The sequence below is a fragment of the Lynx canadensis genome, chromosome D1, assembly GCF_007474595.2.
Source record: "Lynx canadensis isolate LIC74 chromosome D1, mLynCan4.pri.v2, whole genome shotgun sequence".
Classification (NCBI taxonomy): Eukaryota; Metazoa; Chordata; class Mammalia; order Carnivora; family Felidae; genus Lynx; species Lynx canadensis.
In genome coordinates this window covers 107891598-107909023 of record NC_044312.2, presented here as the reverse complement: position 1 = coordinate 107909023, position 17426 = coordinate 107891598, and the positions used below count along the sequence as shown (strand labels likewise).

The 17426-nt window shown below is 59.7% G+C and overlaps 4 protein-coding genes across 7 annotated transcripts; 1 reads left to right on the top strand and 3 right to left on the bottom strand.

Annotated features, from left to right (window-relative positions):
* Nucleotides 1–724: 724 nt before the first annotated feature.
* PRDX5 (peroxiredoxin 5) lies at nt 725–4212 on the bottom strand. 2 transcript variants are annotated; one of them, XM_030333947.2, is made up of 6 exons: nt 3950–4212; nt 2334–2468; nt 1445–1576; nt 1323–1361; nt 1090–1151; nt 725–980 (listed from the first exon to the last, which is right to left on the bottom strand). In XM_030333947.2, exons 1-6 carry the CDS (start codon nt 4139–4141, stop codon nt 875–877), a joined length of 666 nt encoding a protein of 221 aa, XP_030189807.1. In that variant the 5' UTR covers nt 4142–4212; the 3' UTR covers nt 725–874. The 2 variants fall into 2 exon arrangements, with proteins under 2 accessions (XP_030189807.1, XP_030189806.1); XM_030333946.1 differs by lacking the exon at nt 1323–1361 and having other exon boundaries at nt 3950–4209.
* Nucleotides 4213–4776: 564 nt separating this feature from the next.
* Nucleotides 4777–5670, top strand: TRMT112 (tRNA methyltransferase subunit 11-2). The gene is made up of 4 exons (XM_030333949.1): nt 4777–4927; nt 5011–5112; nt 5239–5328; nt 5412–5670. Exons 1-4 carry the CDS (start codon nt 4850–4852, stop codon nt 5517–5519), a joined length of 378 nt encoding a protein of 125 aa, XP_030189809.1. The 5' UTR covers nt 4777–4849; the 3' UTR covers nt 5520–5670.
* Nucleotides 5616–13791, bottom strand: ESRRA (estrogen related receptor alpha). Of its 3 annotated transcripts, none has more exons than XM_032594907.1 (7): nt 13580–13791; nt 11735–12071; nt 8334–8450; nt 8061–8189; nt 7480–7647; nt 7111–7380; nt 5616–6675 (listed from the first exon to the last, which is right to left on the bottom strand). In XM_032594907.1, exons 2-7 carry the CDS (start codon nt 12057–12059, stop codon nt 6416–6418), a joined length of 1269 nt encoding a protein of 422 aa, XP_032450798.1. In that variant the 5' UTR covers nt 12060–12071; nt 13580–13791; the 3' UTR covers nt 5616–6415. The 3 variants fall into 3 exon arrangements, with proteins under 3 accessions (XP_032450798.1, XP_030189805.1, XP_030189804.1); XM_030333945.1 differs by lacking the exon at nt 13580–13791 and adding an exon at nt 12431–12924; XM_030333944.1 differs by lacking the exon at nt 13580–13791 and adding an exon at nt 12566–12924.
* Nucleotides 13792–14500: 709 nt separating this feature from the next.
* Nucleotides 14501–17390, bottom strand: CATSPERZ (catsper channel auxiliary subunit zeta). The gene is made up of 5 exons (XM_032595094.1): nt 17370–17390; nt 16780–17287; nt 15771–15850; nt 15490–15556; nt 14501–14735 (listed from the first exon to the last, which is right to left on the bottom strand). The coding sequence occupies exons 1-5, from the start codon at nt 17388–17390 to the stop codon at nt 14626–14628; spliced, it is 786 nt and encodes a 261-aa protein (XP_032450985.1). The 3' UTR covers nt 14501–14625.
* Between the last annotated feature and the right edge of the window lie 36 nt (nt 17391–17426).

Below are 17426 nucleotides of genomic sequence, written 5' to 3'. Positions count from 1 at the left end.
CTCATCTTCTTCCCCACACAGCTCACCTAGACTCCCCTCCCGGGAAGCTTTCCTGGACTCAATCAGTACTGCCCCCAGAGACGGTGCCCTTTGTACCCGTCAGGTGGTCTCAAGGCGCCAAGAGCCCTTTTGCGCTGAGGGTGCTCCTGGGAGGGGTTCGACAGAATCTACGAGAACGGTGGGGCTAAAGCTTGGCCCAGGTGGTGTGGGTGCCTCGAGCCAAAGCTCCCACCTTAAGGTTTAGGGTCTGAATGAGATCAGCCAAGGGTTGCCTGGGCGGCGCAGTCGGTTAGGCGCCGACTTGGCTCAGGTTGCGATCTTGCGGTTTATGCGTTCGAGCCCCGCGTCGGGCTTTGTGCTGACAGCTCAGAGCCTGGAGCCTGCTTCGGATTCTGTCTTTCTCTCCTCTCTCAAAAGTAAATAGATAAACATTTTAAGTGAGATCAGCCAACACCCAGAGATCAAACCATGGCTGCGAGCCAAGCTCTGTCCGCCTAGAGCCCTTCCAGATATACTCCCTCTGCACTGACCGTTCTTTCCCTTGTTTTTCAGACCACTGGCCCTTTCTCTGCTTCCTAACACTTCACTCAAAGGCTCTCCCCGACTGTCTCCTCAATTACATCAGGGTCCCCCATCAGCACCCCTTCAGCCCCTGCCCATAGTCTCACAGCCGTGACTGTGGTCAGGCCTGGCCCTCACCAACCAGCAATACACAACCAAGGAGTAAAGGTGAACCAGAAATGTTTATTGCAGAACTTTGGTCCAAGTTCCCATCAGGGAACTGGCCCCTCTTGGGTTTGGACTGGCGCCCTCTGTCCGGGGCTGCGCAGGTGAGACCGGGAGGGGGAGAAAGAGTATGTCTGGGCCCAGGGTCTCAGAGCTGCGAGATGATGTTGGAGGCCAGGCTGCAGGTGAGGCCTGTACCATCCGGTTCCACATTCAAGGACTTCACTACGCCATCCTCTACCACCATGGAGAACCTGCCAGAAGGAGAGACCGGGCCAACTGCAGCGGCCTGGGCCTGGAGGCTGGGAATGGAGATTGGAGGGGCGGCAGGGGAACCCCACAGGGGGACCCTCCCACTTTTACCTCTTGAGCCGTCGGTTTCCAAAGAGAGACACCAGTGAATCATCTAGTAACAAACCTGTCTCCTAAAAGGGAAGGCAGAGACAAGACCTAGAATCTTCCAGAACAGACCAAGCACTACCCCCACCCCACCCCACACACACCCAGCTGCTCCCCATATTAGCCTCCAAGTTCCTGTATCCAAAGCCTGGCAGAGGGATCACCCTCTAGGGTGGGGGTTGCAGGGGTACACTCACCTTCCCAAAGGCCCCTGTGGGGTCAGCCAAGAGCCTAACCTAAGGAGGAAGTAAAGGTCAAAAGAAAACTCCCATACCTGGCCCGTGACCCGCCCCCCCCCCCCCCAGCACCCACACCTCACCTTGCCTCCAGAGTTGTGAGCTCGTCCCCACTCTGCGGTGACAAAGACATCATTAACGCTCAGACAGGCTATCACCTGGACCCCTTTGGCCTTCAGAGCCCCAGCCTGCTCCACAAACCCTGGTAGGTGGGTCTAGGAGGGGGAAACGAAGGGTCAGCCCAGGGATACTTGCCTCGGCTCCTCAACCTCCCCTTGATCCCCAGGCCACCCTCACTTCCCTCTCTGACACCTTTGATCCAACAATGAGAAGCGTGTAAGCCACACTCCCTTCTTGCCTTGGCCACAAGGAAGCTCGGATCCAAACTTAAGTGTTCTGTGGTCACCACGAACTTCCCGTGGACAGGACTATAGTTTATTTACCCCAGTCCCAAGCGTCTTCCATAGAGCCCCTCGCCGGCAAAATCAGTAAGAGATGTTGGATTTGATTACAAAACCCTTTTCTCCTACGTTCCTGGCACCACTACTGTTTCACAGCCTCCCCAGATTTTCTGAAGGCTCTGGTGTCCTTCTTAACCATCACATCACCTGCATACTTTAAAAAAAATTTTTTAATGTTTATTTTTGAGAGAGAAAGAGAGAGAGAGAGAGAGAGAGAGAGAGAATGGGAGAGGGGCAGAGAGAAAGGGAGACAGAATCCGAAGCAGGCTCCACACTCAGAGCAAGCTATCAGCACAGAGCCTGATGCGGGGCTTGAACTCACAAACTGCGAGATCATGACCTGAGCCCAAGTCGGACGCTTAACCGGCTGAGCCACCCAGGGGCCCCTCACCTGCATACTCTTGTCGCAAACTGCCCTAGGACTACGCGGAAGACCTACGAACAACACAGACGAACAACACAGACGTGGGCACAAGACTCCAACTGCGGAGTCCCAGAAGGCAGGTCTCACCTTGGAACAGCCAGGGGTAAAGGCCCCAGGGACTCCAAACAGCACTCCCTTCTTGCCCTTGAACAGCTCTGCCAGGTTCACCTTGTTCCCAGGTTCCCCTTCGAAAACCTCCACCGAAGGGATGGCCTCTCCTACCTAGAGGGAAGGATTCGGTAAGGAGTTAGTTGGTTACCTGGTAAGTTACCAGAGGAGATTGACTAGATGAGGAGGGAAATGAGGGGGTGGATAAGGGAGGCCAAGGGTAGGGCGAGAAACCAGACCTGGCAATTGCTCCTGGTGGAGCGGAGTTGATAGAGTTGGAATGTCCCAACCTGTCCAAGCTTCCAGAGGTCCCTCCCTGTGACCCTCCCCTCCCCACCCCCACCCCCACCCGCCAGTTACTCCCAGGTTTCAAGGTGGCCCTATTCCTTTTACCAGCCTGTTGGTGACAACAGAAAAAGGGAGAGGCCTCTCTGGGTGTTGCAAGGGATTGAGTAAACACCACACTTTTCTGACCGTAATGAAGTGGGATAAATGGGCAGGGGAGGAAGGGCAAGGGCTCCATTTGGGGGTGAGGAGGAGACCGTGGCAACAGGGAGGGAGAGGACCCCGGCCAGGTCTGAGCATCCAACCCCCAGGAAGAGAAAACGGAGGGCAAAGGAAGGTGAGAACGTTGCCTGTAGGGAGGGGGGAAGGGGGAGGGGAGGAGACGGGATTGGGAGGGAAGTATAAAATAAAAGGAATCTCTCGGGGCACCTGGGTGGCTCAGTTGGTTAAGCGTGGGACTGATGATTTCTGCTCAGGTCACGATCTCACGGTTTGGGAGTTTGAGCCCCGATTCGGGCACCATGCTAAAAGCGTGTAGCCTGCTTAGGGATTCGCTCTCTCCCTCTCTCTCTCTCTGTCTCTCCCCCACTCTCTCTTTCTCAAAAACAAATAAATGAACGTTTTTTAAAAAGGAATCTCTCAAAAGGGATGGATTGGTCTACCTGGGAGTGTGTGAGGGCTTCGTGGAGCCAGAGGAGGCAAGCAAAAGAAGGGCGTGTCAGGAATTGGGAGGAAGAGTAAGCAGGAGGAGGAGGAGGTCTCAGAAGAGTGTGGAAGGGGAAGGAGGGGGTGGTTGCAAGGAGCAGGGGATGGTTCCAGATGAGGGGTGAAAGACTCGGAGAAGAGTGGGAATTAGCCACGGGAGAAGTGGAATGGGAGGAGGCACAATATTGGCCTTCACAAAAAACACTTGTTTCAAACGATGGGTGAAGAACGATGCCCTGCAATAGAACAAAAACGTACAAGAGGGTACGGGGTTGGGGGGGAGGGACATGTATGGGGGTTGAAAGGGGGTCCTGGACAAAGGAGATGGTTCCAGAAGGCGCAGCAGGCCATGGTATTCAATCGCCTGAAAATGGTGGAGACCCGTCACAGGGTGTCGCAGGGTGGAAGTGAAAGGGTGACGGGTGGATATGGGGCATGCACGGGGTCTCGCTGAGGGGATGAGGGAGAACTACGGAAGAGTCCAGCGCGGCGGGCAGCGGTCCGGAGGGCAGGAAAGAGGGTGATTCTCCTCCCGATCACCGGGACGGAGAACACTGGGAAGACGGGCGGGAGGGGAGGTCAGGCAGAGCCCGGCCAGCGGTCACCTTGATTGGGGCCATAGCTGGGGCGGCGCTTCTGAAACCGCAGGCCCCTCCGAGCGTCCACTCCCCTCCTCGTCGCCGATACCCTCCTGCTCTCGCCGCCGCCGATGCAGCCGACCCGATGGCAGTCGCCCGGACGAGAGCTGAGCCCGCCCTGCCACCTAGAAGACGCAGCCCAGCCAACTGCATGCCCATACCAGAGGCCACAATCGCTCCGCCCCCAGGCCCGAGCCTCGGCAGGAGGCGGGGCCTGGCGCTAAGCGCCCCCGCGGGACCCCGCGAAAGGCGGAGCCTCGGCTTCGCCCGCCCCCGGCGAGCCTCCTCCACCGCGCAGGCGTAGGGGCCCGTGCAGGGGCGGCGCTCCCGAGACGCTACGCTCGGCTTATTTACATTTGGGGCTGGACCACGGGGGCAGCAGCCAAGGGGCGGAGTTTCCGGCGGCCGCGCAACTTATTTGCATGCAAGGGTGGGGGTGTCGCTGTTTTGATGTGCCTCGTTTACGAACTCCTGCAGTGTTTCTTTGCCTTAACCGGAATTGAGGGGCGGGAGACGATGGTGTCAGGCGCCCGCGTGGGAGAAAAACATGGCTTATTTTGCATTCAACGAAGACCCCTGCATTGCGGCGGCTCTACATGTGATTTACACTATGCGTGATTTGTAGCGAATGGAAACCACTGGGCCTGCGCCGTGGCCATCGCCTGCCGAGACGCTTCCGGTAGCAGCGCGTGATTCGACCAAGCTTTTTCAAATACCTCCCCGGCTAGCACGAGAAGCTCCGTCATTCCGTCACTTCCGCTCCTCCAAGCCGTCCAATAGGACAGAGACTGGAGCGGCCCCGGAAGTGATGCCACGGAGTTTCTAGCTTTTTCCGGTTCCGGCCTGGGGAGATTCCGTTTTGGCGACATGAAGCTGCTCACCCACAACCTGCTGAGCTCGCATGTGCGGGGGGTGGGGCCCCGTGGCTTCCCTCTGCGCCTCCAGGTATCGGCCGGGGGCAGTCTCGCGCCCGTGTCCTGGGGGACCAGGATCCGGCCCCTGCCTCACAAAACCCCTCCGCCCCGCAGGCCACCGAGGTCCGCATCAACCCCGTGGAGTTCAACCCCGACTTCGTGGCGCGTATGATACCCAAGGTGGAGTGGGCGGCGCTTCTGGAGGCGGCGGATACCGTGAGGACCCTTCCCCACGCCCGTGCTCGCCCTGAGTGGGGGGGTGGACGGGGTCGGTCTCACCGCAGGCCAGGTAGCCTGGCAAGGGTCGGCATGCCCAGAGGTGATTTAGGCCTTTGCCCACAGTTGCACCTGGTCGAGGTACCCAAAGAGCCGATTGAAGGGTATGAGCATGACGAGAAGTTTCTGAGGAAGATGCACCACGTGCTGCTGGAGGTGAGAACCTGCCCGTCGCCCGTTTCCCCGGCCAATCAGGCCGATGCTTCAAGTGCTCAGCTCTGTGTCCCGCTTTCCCGCAGGTGGATGTGTTGGAGGGCACCCTGCAGTGCCCAGAGTCTGGACGTCTGTTTCCCATCAGTCGTGGGATCCCCAACATGCTGCTGAGCGATGAGGAAACTGAGACTTAATCGTGCGAGTCGCTAGTTTTTCATTCTGTAACTGTGTGTATCTTAGTTCAAGGTCATGTGTATCCCCAACCCTTGAGCCAGTGATACGCAAAACAGTGTTCTTGAGCTCGATATATTTTTTTTTTTTCTCATTAAAGGTTCAAAACCAAAAGCGGTTTCTCTTTGCAGCAAATATACATTAAAATAGAGTCTCTGTACAGCCAAGGGCTCTGGGCCCTGGCTTGCCCTATGTCCCTGCACCTCCCTGGCCAAACCCAAAAATAAATATAGTGTTATTGCTCTGCAGGGCATAGAGGCAGTGCTCCCCCTACCCCCTGAGGAGGCCGGGTGGGAGCTGATGGGGGGGGGGGAGGGGGACCCTGGCCACCCCAGGGGTCCAGGGGCTGGAGCCTGCTTGGAGTTATTGCTTCAAGGGGGGGGCAGTAATGCCCAATGCAAATGACGAGGAGAGGAGCGAAGGGGGCAGGGGCCTTTGCTCTCCAAAAACCCCTCTGCTCTGGAGAGAGGGCTGGATTAAGCAGCAGCAAAAGCATCACCCACTGGGAGACTGTGGCCTCCACTCCCTTCCCTCCCTGAGATCAGGCTTCCGCTCCCCCCCACAAACGTCCCCTGCAGCCCCCTATGGCTTCCGCAAGGCCCCCTTAACACCCCGGGGGCACGTTATGGCTTGCGAGGGACAGCACTGTGCCCAGAGCCTGGACACACACGTTCCCAGCTTCTAAGACCCCCTGGGAGGGGGGAGGGGAGGGCGCAGGGCCTGCTCCCAGGGGCTGATGGTATTGCCCTGGCCCTGCCAGCAGGCTGTGGCTCTGCCCAGACCCCAGCTCTGCCCCCTTGGGGCTGACCCCATACTGGGCGGGTCCTGCCAGCACCCCCACCCGTGCCCACCCCTTGCCTCAGTCCATCATGGCCTCGAGCATCTCCAAGAAGAGCTTGTGCATGGGCACCTTGCCCTCCAGCTTCACCCCATAGAAATGGGCCAGCACTTTGCCCGCTGTCTGGCGAAGGAGTGGCAACGTGAGCAGCAGCCTGCCTGCCCGCCGCCGCTCGGCGCCCCCTCCGGGGCCCGCCCGGCCTGCTTCGTACTCCAGCAGGGCCTCGTGTAGAGCTTCTCGCAGCTGCTCCACGGCCTCGGCATCCTCGATGTGCACAGAGTCTGCAAGCAGAGAGGAGAACGAGGCTGACGTGGGCCAGCTCCGGAAAGGGCACAGCCAACACCTGCTTGGGCACCCTTGGATGGGGCCCGAGAAGCCAGGCACAGGTTCGAGTGGCTGGCTGGGGCACCAACTCCCTGCCCCTGCCCAGGAGCCAGGGCCCACGCTTCCCCCCCGCCCCAACTATGGCCGCCTCTTGTCCTCCCCGCCTTCCCCTCCACTAAATCGTTCACCTTTCCGTGTGCGGGTGACGCTAGAGCTCAAAACCCTACGTGCGGTTCCTGGGCCTGCCCTCGGCTTCTTCGTGACTTTGCACAAATCACCCTTCTCCCCTAAGCCCCAGTTTTCCTGGTCGGCAAGATGAGACCGGGCCACCATCAGAGCTGCAAGCTGGAAGGCCTCAGGGAGACACCTGTCCCCGCCTGCCCCGGACTCACCTGAATTGGCAAGGGCCAGGGCTTTCAGCAGGACATACTCCTCACGCTCCAGCCTCAGGGCCTGTAGTCGCCTCACCAGCTGCAGCAGGGCAGCCCCTAGTTCCCCCAAGCCCGCTGCTCGCGCTCCCTCTTCATCCAGGACCAGGTCCTCGGCGAAGGCCAGCTCATCCTGCAGTGGCAGCGAGCGCTGGGCCACGCCCAACACCAAGACCTCCATCCATACGCTCTGCAGCACTGACATCTGGTCAGACAGGGACAGTGACGAGAAGCCTGGAGGGTGGTGGGAAGCAGACCTGGCTGAGCAAGTTCATCAGAGCCAGGCGTGGCCCGGCCTACACAGGGAAGCCCCACATCACCTGGCCCCTTTACCTGGGATGCTCTTGGCCCAGCTGATGGTGACCACGATCTCTCGGTCAAAGAGGTCACAGAGGGTAGCCACGGCCGGGAGGTGTCCGTCAGGGCCCGCTGGGTCAGGCATGGCATACAGCTTCTCAGGCTCAACCACCAGCAGATGGGACACCAGTGCATTTACCGGGGCTGCAGTGACAGTTGGAAGAGGCACTCGAATGCATCACCTTGCAGGCCCCTTCGGGGCCCAGCATCTTCCCGGAATTCCTTCCCCGATGGCCTTCTGAGGAGCCGCTGGCCAGCCACTCTTGGGACACCTGTCTCCAGGAAGGGCTCTCACTACTTCCCAGGGGAAAGCCAAGTCCACGGCCAAGTTCGGAGTGTGAGAAAAACCTGTCCCTGTGCCCAGCTGTGCGACTCAGGGACTGGTGAGAAAAAGGTATTTTCAAACACACGTCTTCAGGGAAATGGGAACAGACGAAGGGAAAATTGGGGTCCTGGTGCCCAAGATAACTACTGCTCTGGGGGGACTGACACCTAACGGGCCTCTCGTGTCCTGGCCCCACCCCAACCCTAGAGCTCCAAGGACCTCCAGCTCTCACCGGTTTTCCGAGGGCCTCCAGCTCCCGCCAGGGGTCCCGCAGGGAAGGAGCCCGGGAAGGGCAGTGGGTCCACCTCTGGCCGCCGCTTGTATTTCTGCCGCCCTCCCCGCACACGGTCCAGACGCACTCCTTGAATTGCAGGACAGCACTGTGTCCATGGGACTGGGGGGGGTACTTGCTCTACAGAGCCCCCCTGCCCAGTTGAGTCCACCAGAACTTCCCAGGCCTTACCCACCCCAGCCCCAGGCACCCGGGCCCCTGCCCAGCGCTCACCCTCCTTGAGCATGCCCACCCGCAGGCACTTGGTGAAGCGACAGGCCTGGCAAGCCTTGCGTCTCCGCTTGGTGATCTCGCACTCGTTGGAGGCCGGACAGCTGTACTCGATGCTCCCTGCCAGAAAGAGGCAGAGCTCCAGTGGCGGCCTCCCAGGGCCCAGAAGACAGGAGAGCCCCGACTCCCCCCGGCCCCGGGCAAGCGCAGGTCTAGAGAGAGCAGGGGTGCCGGGAGCGGGGCAGTGAGGGGAACGCCCCCCCCGCCCCGGGCCCCTTCCCTGGGCAAGGGAAGCCTGGGACCGGGGGAGCCAGGAGGCTGATCTCCACCCCGAGCCTCTTGTCAAGCTGCATCTCTGGGCCCTCCTGCCCTCAGCTGCTCTCCTCATCTTACTCGGCCTAGAGAAGCATCTAATGCTGCGGATCGTGTCCTGCTCCTACAAACACGAACGCTTTTTGTCTTTTGCCTCTAGAACGCCACATTCCTGGGGTGCCTGGGTGGCTCAGTCGGTTGAGCGTCCAACTTCGGCTTAGGTCATGATCTCACGGTTTGTGAGTTCGAGCCCCGCGTCGGGGCTCTGTGCTGACAGCTCAGAGCCTGGAGCCTGCTTCGGATTCTGTCTCCTTCTCTCTCTGCCCCTCCCCACTTGTGCTCTCTCTGTCTCTCAAAAATGAATAAACGTAAAAAAAAAAATTTAGAACGCCACACTCCTGGTTTCTCTTCCGTTGGAGAACCCCAGGGCTGCCCTCGGACCCTGTCCCCCCCGACTCAGATCCCATAGTGAGCTCACCAGTCGTGCGCCTTCAAATTTCTATCTCCAGACCCGCGTGAACGCTAGACTTCTATTCTACTGCCTCCTCGACATCTTGTACGTCTAGAAGGCGTTGCAAACTTAACCTGTCCTAAAAGCAGCCCCGGGCCCACCAGTCCCAACACCCACAGCTCCATCTGTCCAGGTCCTCGGGCAGAAATCCAGAAGAACATCTCTTCTCACACCCAAACCGAACCGGTCAACAAAGCCGGGGCCAGCTTGACCTCCTCGTAGGTCCAGACGCTGACCCGTTCTGCCCGGGCACCCGCTTCTTATCCTCGACCCCAGTTTACCATCACCTCACCGCACCTCGTGCTGGTCGCCTCCTCTGTCCTTTTCTCCTTCAGCGAGTGTGGACACGGGTGCCAGAGGCAACCCCTTAAACTCGAGTCAGATCCCGCCCCAACCTTGCTCAAAACCCTCCAGTGATTTCCCTTCCGGGTTAAAACCCGAGCGAGGCCGATGAGGCCTACAGCCCCCCACCCCGCCCCCCTTGCTGTGAGAGTGTCAGGTGCCCTTCTGCAGGCTTCGGCTGCTTGTCCCTGCCTGACGGCTTCTCAGCAGCTCTCCGCACCAGCTACGCACGTACGCATCTTCGTTATCTGTCTTCCCGCTTCGGCGTCTGCTTCATGAGGGCCAAGATCGCCGAGCGCGAGAACAGGGCCTGGCTGTAGAGCAGGTCCTAACGACTGGCTGAATGAACGCGTGGTGGCCCTCCCGGCCCCACAGGGCTACCACGAGGCCTGAGTGACGCAGCCAGCCAACGCGCCCTTGGCCCGCGCATTCCTTCCCACGGTGTGCCTTCTCCTATGCCCCACATCCAGGCCTGCGTGCACAGCTCAAGACACCTCCTCAGGGAAGACCTCCGGGAGAGCCCCCAGCCCGGCCAGGTTCCTTGGCACACATCCTGCTCGTCCCCCTCCTGCACGTGCAATGGCCGTACTACGACACTTCTGTGCAGCTCACCATTTTCTCGCTCCCCTCTGCTAGAATGTAAGTGGCTTCAGGACGGGAGCGGTTCTGCCACCGTCCCAGCTAGGTCCCCACGCCTGAAACAGTGGCCGGGACAGCCAAGCGCAGGTCTGTGAGGAACAAGGGCTCTGGAGGCCCATCCTGACACTATCACTTACCGACCGTGTGACCTCGGGCAAGTCCCGTACCTAAGCCCTCAACCCCTCAGTTTTCCCAGCGATAAAACTGGGATAAAAACAGGAGTTTCTACAAAGATGGCCGGTGAGAACTCAAGGGAATATCGGGGTAACACAGGCAGCATGGTTCACAGCGCCCAAATGCTCAACAAGTGATTGCCATTGGGGCGCCTGGGTAGCTCAGTCAGTCAAGCATCTGACTTCGGCTCAGGTCCGTGAGTTCGAGCCCCGCGTCGGGCTCTGTGCTGACAGCTGAGAGCGCGGAGCCTGCTTCGGATTCTGTGTCTCCCTCCCTCTCTGCCCCTCCCCGCCTCACGTGCACGCTTTCTGTCTCTGTCTTGCAAACATAAAAAACATTAAAAATCAAAAAAAAAAAAAAAAAAAAAACCAAAACTTGCTATTTACGGCTAGTGCTCAGTAAAGATTTGTCAACTGAGTCAACAGAGAGTGAAAGGTTCCAGGGTAGGTAGAACCTGTTAGTTCACTGACCTTCAGAACCAGAAGAGAGCACAAGTGGTTTTAGAGCAGTGGGTCTTGGCCAGATCAAAACCCACTGGAACGTCACAACCCACTGGGAGCCGTCGGTCCGAAGTTCAGTTATAAGTCATAAGCAGAGGCAGCAGTCAGCGGCGGACCTAAATCGACCCAAGTTCAAATCCCGGTTCTGCCATTTTCTACCTGTGGGACTCGAACAAGGTTTTAAAAGGCTTCCTGGGCCTCCGCCATGGTCCCAGTGCTGGCACCTTATGGGTTGCCGGGGGAGTAACAGATCAGACGCATAGAGGGCACAGTGCCTGGCTTAGGGTAAGCCCTCAAGAAATGCTCCCCAAAAGTACACGTTATCTAAGCCCTGAAGTAACCAGTGATTTCCATAAAAATGGAAGTAACAAGCACATCTCAAGTAATGCTTATGATGTCTCCGTCATGCTCACTCATGTTTTGCTGGGTTTTCCCTGAGTGAGAAGGATTCAGCAAATACTGGCAGCAGGCCTGTTTTACCTAAAAAGTCTTTTTAAAGTTAGGTGCCGAAGTATGACGTAGCCGCTCTCAGTTACCCATAAAAACCTGCCTTGTGCTGCTGCTGCTGCTGCTTTGGGGAAATCCACCAAAGGGGAATGTTCTATGCTGCTGAGAGGTGAGCAGCTGGCAGAAGCTAGAACAACATTTTGGAGCGGGCAGAGTCTGCCTCAAATCCTTCAGAGCCACTGTGGAAGGTGCTAGGCCTACAGTACCCAGAAACCTAGAAGGCTTCCCGAGGCCTCTCTCACGTTCCACCTCCCATCCATCAACACATCCTGGTGGCTTTCACTTTTTAGCAAAATGGCATTCCCAGGAGGTAGGAGGAACCCGGGAACCCCAAGTTGTACCGCAGCTGTCTGGGGGCCACCCGTTGGGGGACGCTAGGCCCAGAGGGCAAAGGGCATAGGAGTGTGGTGGGGGCTCACCCTGGATGGTCCTCTTGAAGAAGGCTTTGCAGGCCTCACAGGACGCCACGCCATAGTGGTAGCCGGAGGCCACATCCCCACAGACCAGGCAGAGGCGTTTGGGCAGGGAGCTGAGCACCAGCTTCCCACCACCCTGCTCGCCAGGCCCAGCCCCCTCCCCATCCTCCTCTTCCTTGTGGCCCGGGAGGCAGCGGGTGGGAGCTGGGCCAGGGGCCAGGGCCACTGGGGGCTCGGTTTCAGTCTCCGAGGAACCCTTTGGGCTGTCGGGGCTGGCTGGCTCTGCCTTGATGTAGAGAGGCTCAATGCCCACCACCTGGCTGGACATGGCGCTGGTCACCTGCAGGGAGAGACCTGTCAGGTCACAGGGAGACACCGGGATGGGGGATGGAGACACCGTGCCACCCGGGTTGCCCAACCCCAGGCCTAGAGCCAGGCTTCCAGACTCACTGAGGGGGAGGGAAGGGGGGCAGAGTCCAAGGAAGGGCTGCCCATGAAGACGCCCCCCCCCCAGCTGTTGCTATGGGAACAGAGTCTCCAAAGCCTCCAGGGCCTGTAACTGATGGCAAGGTCTCCCACTTGGGATCCCGGAGGAGGCCTGGAAACTCCTTACTCCCACTCAGAGCCCGGAAGCGGGTTAATCTTAGTCCCCAGGCAATCTTCAACCCCTTCTGGAATCCCCAGCCAGTAGCAAGGTACCTCTCAATTTTCACCAGATGTTGGGGACCTCGATGATCTCCCCCTCACCTGGGTGTCCTCCATTCAGAAGCGCAAACCAGGCACACAAGGGCAGTTGATGTGCTCACAAGTGTGGGTTCACACACTCCCACTCACCTGGGTTCTAGGTGTCTTCACATGCTCACACACGCTCACTCTCTGCGGGGCACTTCCCATGCCTCACCCATGGCCTTCCCCAAACCCCACCTCTCACTCGTGCTCCCATTAATCTTCACACACTCCCCCCAAAGTTCACACCCCATAAACAAAGTCACACTCAAGGCTCACAATCACCCCCCACACACAAACTCACTCCCACTCACCATGCCCCCCACACTGACACACACTGGCATAGACTTGTGGGAACACACTCAGAGCCTTTCCACACCTGACACACCGCCCCTCCTGCCCAAGCATGCCAATCCCAGGCCCACCGGCGGACGCGGCTCCACCTCCTTACACCCCACCCCACCCCCAACCCCCGGGAAGCACATTCACTCTTCCATTCCCGCTGCCGCAGAATCCTCCACCTCTGGGGCGCCCCGCCCCCCCCCAACCTGCGCACACCTACGGGAAGTTGCCTAAAGTTGCTTCGCCTCCCCTCCCCCTCCGCCCGCGGGGGACCTCTATCAGGTTATCAGGAAGTAAATGGGGAGCGCCAAGGAGGAGGAAGTTCTCCCCCGCCGGTGCGATGACCTTTGACCCAGAGAGGAGGGTGGCCCAAGGCCCCTTTGAGCGCCCCCACGTGGTCTTCAAAGCCCCTTCTCCAACAGGGAACCCTCCCTATCTTCCACCCCGGCCCGCCCCTGGGACTTCGACTTGCTCCAGGTGCCGGATTGAACCCTGCCCTGGGACTGGACCCGAGGCCCAAGCCTGACCCTGGCCAGGACCTGCAGCCCGAGCCAGAACCGGCCCCTGTCCCGGGCCGACGCACTAAGACCTGAACGCCGGATCCCGCCCAGACCCTAACCCCGTCTGGCTGTCGACCCGGTCCCAACCGTGACCCGGGCTGGTCCTGGAGCCGGACCCGCCCGGAGCCCGCCCCCCCGCCCGCCTCCCAACCGCGCTCGCACATGGCCCCCGCGCCCCGCCCGTCCACCCCCCCAGCGGCGCTCCCCTCCGCCCCCGGACCTGGGGCTCCGGCAGGGCGGGCGGGCAGGCATGGGGGCCGAGCGGCCCGGAGCGCCGGGGTGAGCCTGGGGCCGCGAACGGCCCCTCCTCCGCCGCCTCCTCGGGCCGCACCGCCCCGCCGCGCCGCGTCCCCTCACTCGGCGGCGCCGCCGGCGGCTTGTAGGACACAAAAGGACATCGCGGCCGCTTCCTACTCTGCTTCCTCCAGCTGACAGCGGGGGTGGGGCCGGCCGTGCGCATGCAAAGCAGGGGGCGGGGCTCGGCGCCCTATGCTAATCAGACAAGTGGGGCAGGCAGCGCCTGCGTGCCCGGACCGGTCGAGGCGGAGCCGGCGAAGCCAGAGGGCGGGCCTTCATGAAGGTCCCGCCCACCGCCGCCGAGCCAGATTGGCGCACTCGGGGAGGCGGCCGCCAAGGGGGAGGGGCCAGAGGAGACTCGGCGAGGGGGCTGGAACCATGAGCGCTCTTACGTAACGAAGGAGGCGGAGCGCGCTGTGCGCAAGAGGAGTGGGCGAGGTGGCTCAGGGGCCGCAGTTGCGGGGCAGGGAGACTTACATATGTAAATGAGGCGGGAGGAACAGAGAGGTTAGTGTAACTGCATATGCATGAAGGGCGGAGCGTAGCGTGCCCATACTAGAGAGGCGCTGCCCCTTTCCCTTCTCCCCCTTCCCCCAAGATTACTCCATCGGGGCACTTGGACCGCAGATCCAATATCCCCACAAAGCCGCTGGACCCGGGGTGGGAGAAGCAGACATAAAACATGCAAGAACTCCTGGATTTCAAGTCCCGGGAAGGCGGAGCCAATAGGGCCTGGACAGAAGAACGCTCAAGGTCACTGCGGTGACCGAGTGAAGGTCACGGGGAAAGGCGGGGCCACGTGCGTCCGCCTCACGCGGGCAGCCACGCACTGACTCACCGATTGTGCACAAGAGCCTTTTATTTCTCTAGGACTCAAATTCCACGTGGACGGGGTCAGGTTTGGGTCTGGGGACAGGACAAGGGCCCGGGGCTGGAGTCCGGTTGTCCCTCGAGCCCGAGGCGGTGCTCTCAGTACGCCAAGAGGTTCAGCCTCTTGCTCCGGCGCCTCTTGAGCCCTTCGATAGATCGCTGCAGCTGCTTGGTCAGGAAGTGGTCCCGGCCTATGGCTGACCGGTAGCCTGGAGGGCAGAGCTCCGCTTAGGTCAGTGAGCAGGGGGCATGGCCTCCCCAGCAGTGCGTGCCCCATGTGAGAATTGAGCAACCGCGGGTGATTTGGGGTGGCAGGAGCGCTTGGCGCTCGGGTGTGTGTTAATCTGGGAAACTTTGAATCTCCAAGGTGCTGGGCCCTGACGGTTTTCTTTCAAAAAGGTCAAGTCATACACCTGCACTCCAAACAGATGGGGGGTGTGGAGGAGGATCAGAGTGTTGAGGTGGAGGGTGGATGAGGGCAAGGTTAGCGATGTTGCAGGCCTGAACTAGGACAGTGGTAGCCTGCCGCTTTGTGAACCCCTGCTGGGCCACCCACTCTAAGTGATTAGCCAGCAACCCCTCCGTTATTTCATAAGCAGGGCAAACAAGGGAACTTTCACCCAAGGAATCCATTGTTCAGAGGTTCCTCACAGCACCAAGGGAGGGGGCCAAGACCCCACCAAGATTGTCATCCCCATTCGGCAGGGGGATGGAAACGGCTTTAGAAAAGCCACATCAGCTAAAAAGGAGCTGCCCCGAGGCGGGAGCCCAGGCCTCATGCTCTCCCCACTGGGTGTCCCTGTGGCCAGTCCCCCGACTTTTTACTTATGGTGGGGCTCCTGGAACATCGGTGGGTGGTAAGGGAATCTGACAGGGTAGTCACATCCTGAACTCCCACTCCCAGAAGCCTGAGCCCTGCAGAATCCCCCAGGGTCTCTTGTGGGGTCTGAGGGAGGGGCTTACTCCGGAGGGCTTTGGTGAGGATTTCCAGAGCTTCATTCTCCATGAGTTCCATCAGAGGCAGTGGCAGCTGGAGAGGCAGCAAGAGGTTCAGATGTCCAAGGGACCCCGGCCCTGCCCAGAGCTGAAGTGCCCCACCTGCTTGCTCCCTCTAGCCCCAAGACCCCCAACTAACATGCCTGCCCCACCACCCTACAAAACACCCTCACCCCTTCACCTCTGCCACCCCCACTCGCCCATCCCCCACTCCACTAAAACCCCTCATCTCCCTGGGTGCTGCTAACCCTGTTCTGCTGCTCTGCCCAGTAGGCTCGATGGGGTGTGTGCTTCAAGATATTGAGCGATGACTCTGAGGAAGACATTTCTGGGAGAAGAGAAAAGAGAGATCAGTCATCTCCGGACTGCTGGGTCCGCCCCGGAGGAGAGGAAATGTATGGGCAGGCATGTGATGGGGGGGGGGGGGGCTGCGGGGAGTGGCCTTCAGAGACCAGCCCCAGGTGCCACCTTATTGGAAAACAGTATGGGACAGTAATTTGCCACCCTGGGCTTTATTGTCCCCCTCACCAAGGTTCCAGTTCTGACTACCCCATTGTGTGAGGCTTAGGAGCAGTGACTGAAACTTTCTGACTCTCAAGTTCTTCGTCTGTAAAATGGGGTAATAAGAATGGCCCCTCTATAGAGGTTGTGAAGTTTAAGGCGATCGTGCAAAGGAAGTCCAGTGCCTGGCACTCAATAAATGGCAGTTACTATATTGTTATCAGTTCCAATCCCCTGATGAAGGGGCCCGGAGGCGGGGGGAGGGGAGGGAAGGGGGGCGGCGGGGGTCGGCGGGGGGGGGGGGGGGGCAATCCCCAAACAGTGCCCAGGAAGGAGGTACTTAAAAATTGTAACCAATGACTGAGTGAATGAAAGATAGGCACGTCCTCAACGAGAGCAAATCCATACACAAGAAAATAACTTCCTCCTCTCAACTATCCCAATGATTCCATTAAAAGCAGGAGTCCTACCGCGCTGCCTCTGCGCCTTTTTTTTGGGGGGGGGGGGGTTGTCTCGGGCCTGGCGCGCCTGGGCCACAGGACCTTGTATGACGCCTTCCCAGTAGGGGGCGCTCCAAGCATGATTGATTTAAAGCGTGAAAGATGAGAGAGGGCGCCCCGCCCAGGAAGGGAATCCTGGAAACTTGGGTCCCATAGCTTCCCACCCGCCTCCCCTCCACCTTATACCAGCAGATACTGAGGTCCTGGCCAGCCCCCTGCCCTGTGGATACCCACAGCCTGGTGAGGCCACACTGACCAATCTCGGTCTTGGAATCGACGTCCCCCTCCTCTAAATGGCTTCCCAGGGAGCTTTCCTGACGGAGCTGCAGCTCCAACAAGGAGTGGTCCTCCAGCTCCTCCTGCTTGAAACCGTCCTTGTACTCTCCGTGATCCCAACCACCGTCCGAGTCACGGCGGGCCTTCTCGTTGCACCACCGGCGAGTCTTGCTGTGTGGGCTGCTGTCCTCCAGGTCGGAGTCCTCGCAGACATTGGGCAGAGGCACATTCAGCTTCGACTGCGACAGCGTGGCCCTGGTCCACAGATTCCGGATGTCGTTGTCTGGTCTGGACGTGTCTGAGCCACCGCTGCCCAAAGACGCCTGTGGGCCACATACAACGAGGGAAGCCAAGGGCAGCGGGGAGTGGGGAAGGAGAGGAAGAGCAGGCCGGGGGGCGGGGATCCTGAGCCCTACCAGGGCCACGACTCCGTGGAGTCGGCTCAAGGCTCCGCTTTGGGCTCTTTGGGAGTTGCCCCGGGGCCAAGGCTGAGGGAGAGGAGAGCCGGGGACCCAAGCTGGACTCAGTCTGGGGGCTCGCAGGGTGTGGGGGCCCGGGAAGCGTTCTTACTCTGAAAGGCTTTTCCTCCATGGTTCTGCCCCCAACGGACCCAGTCGCCACAGGCCT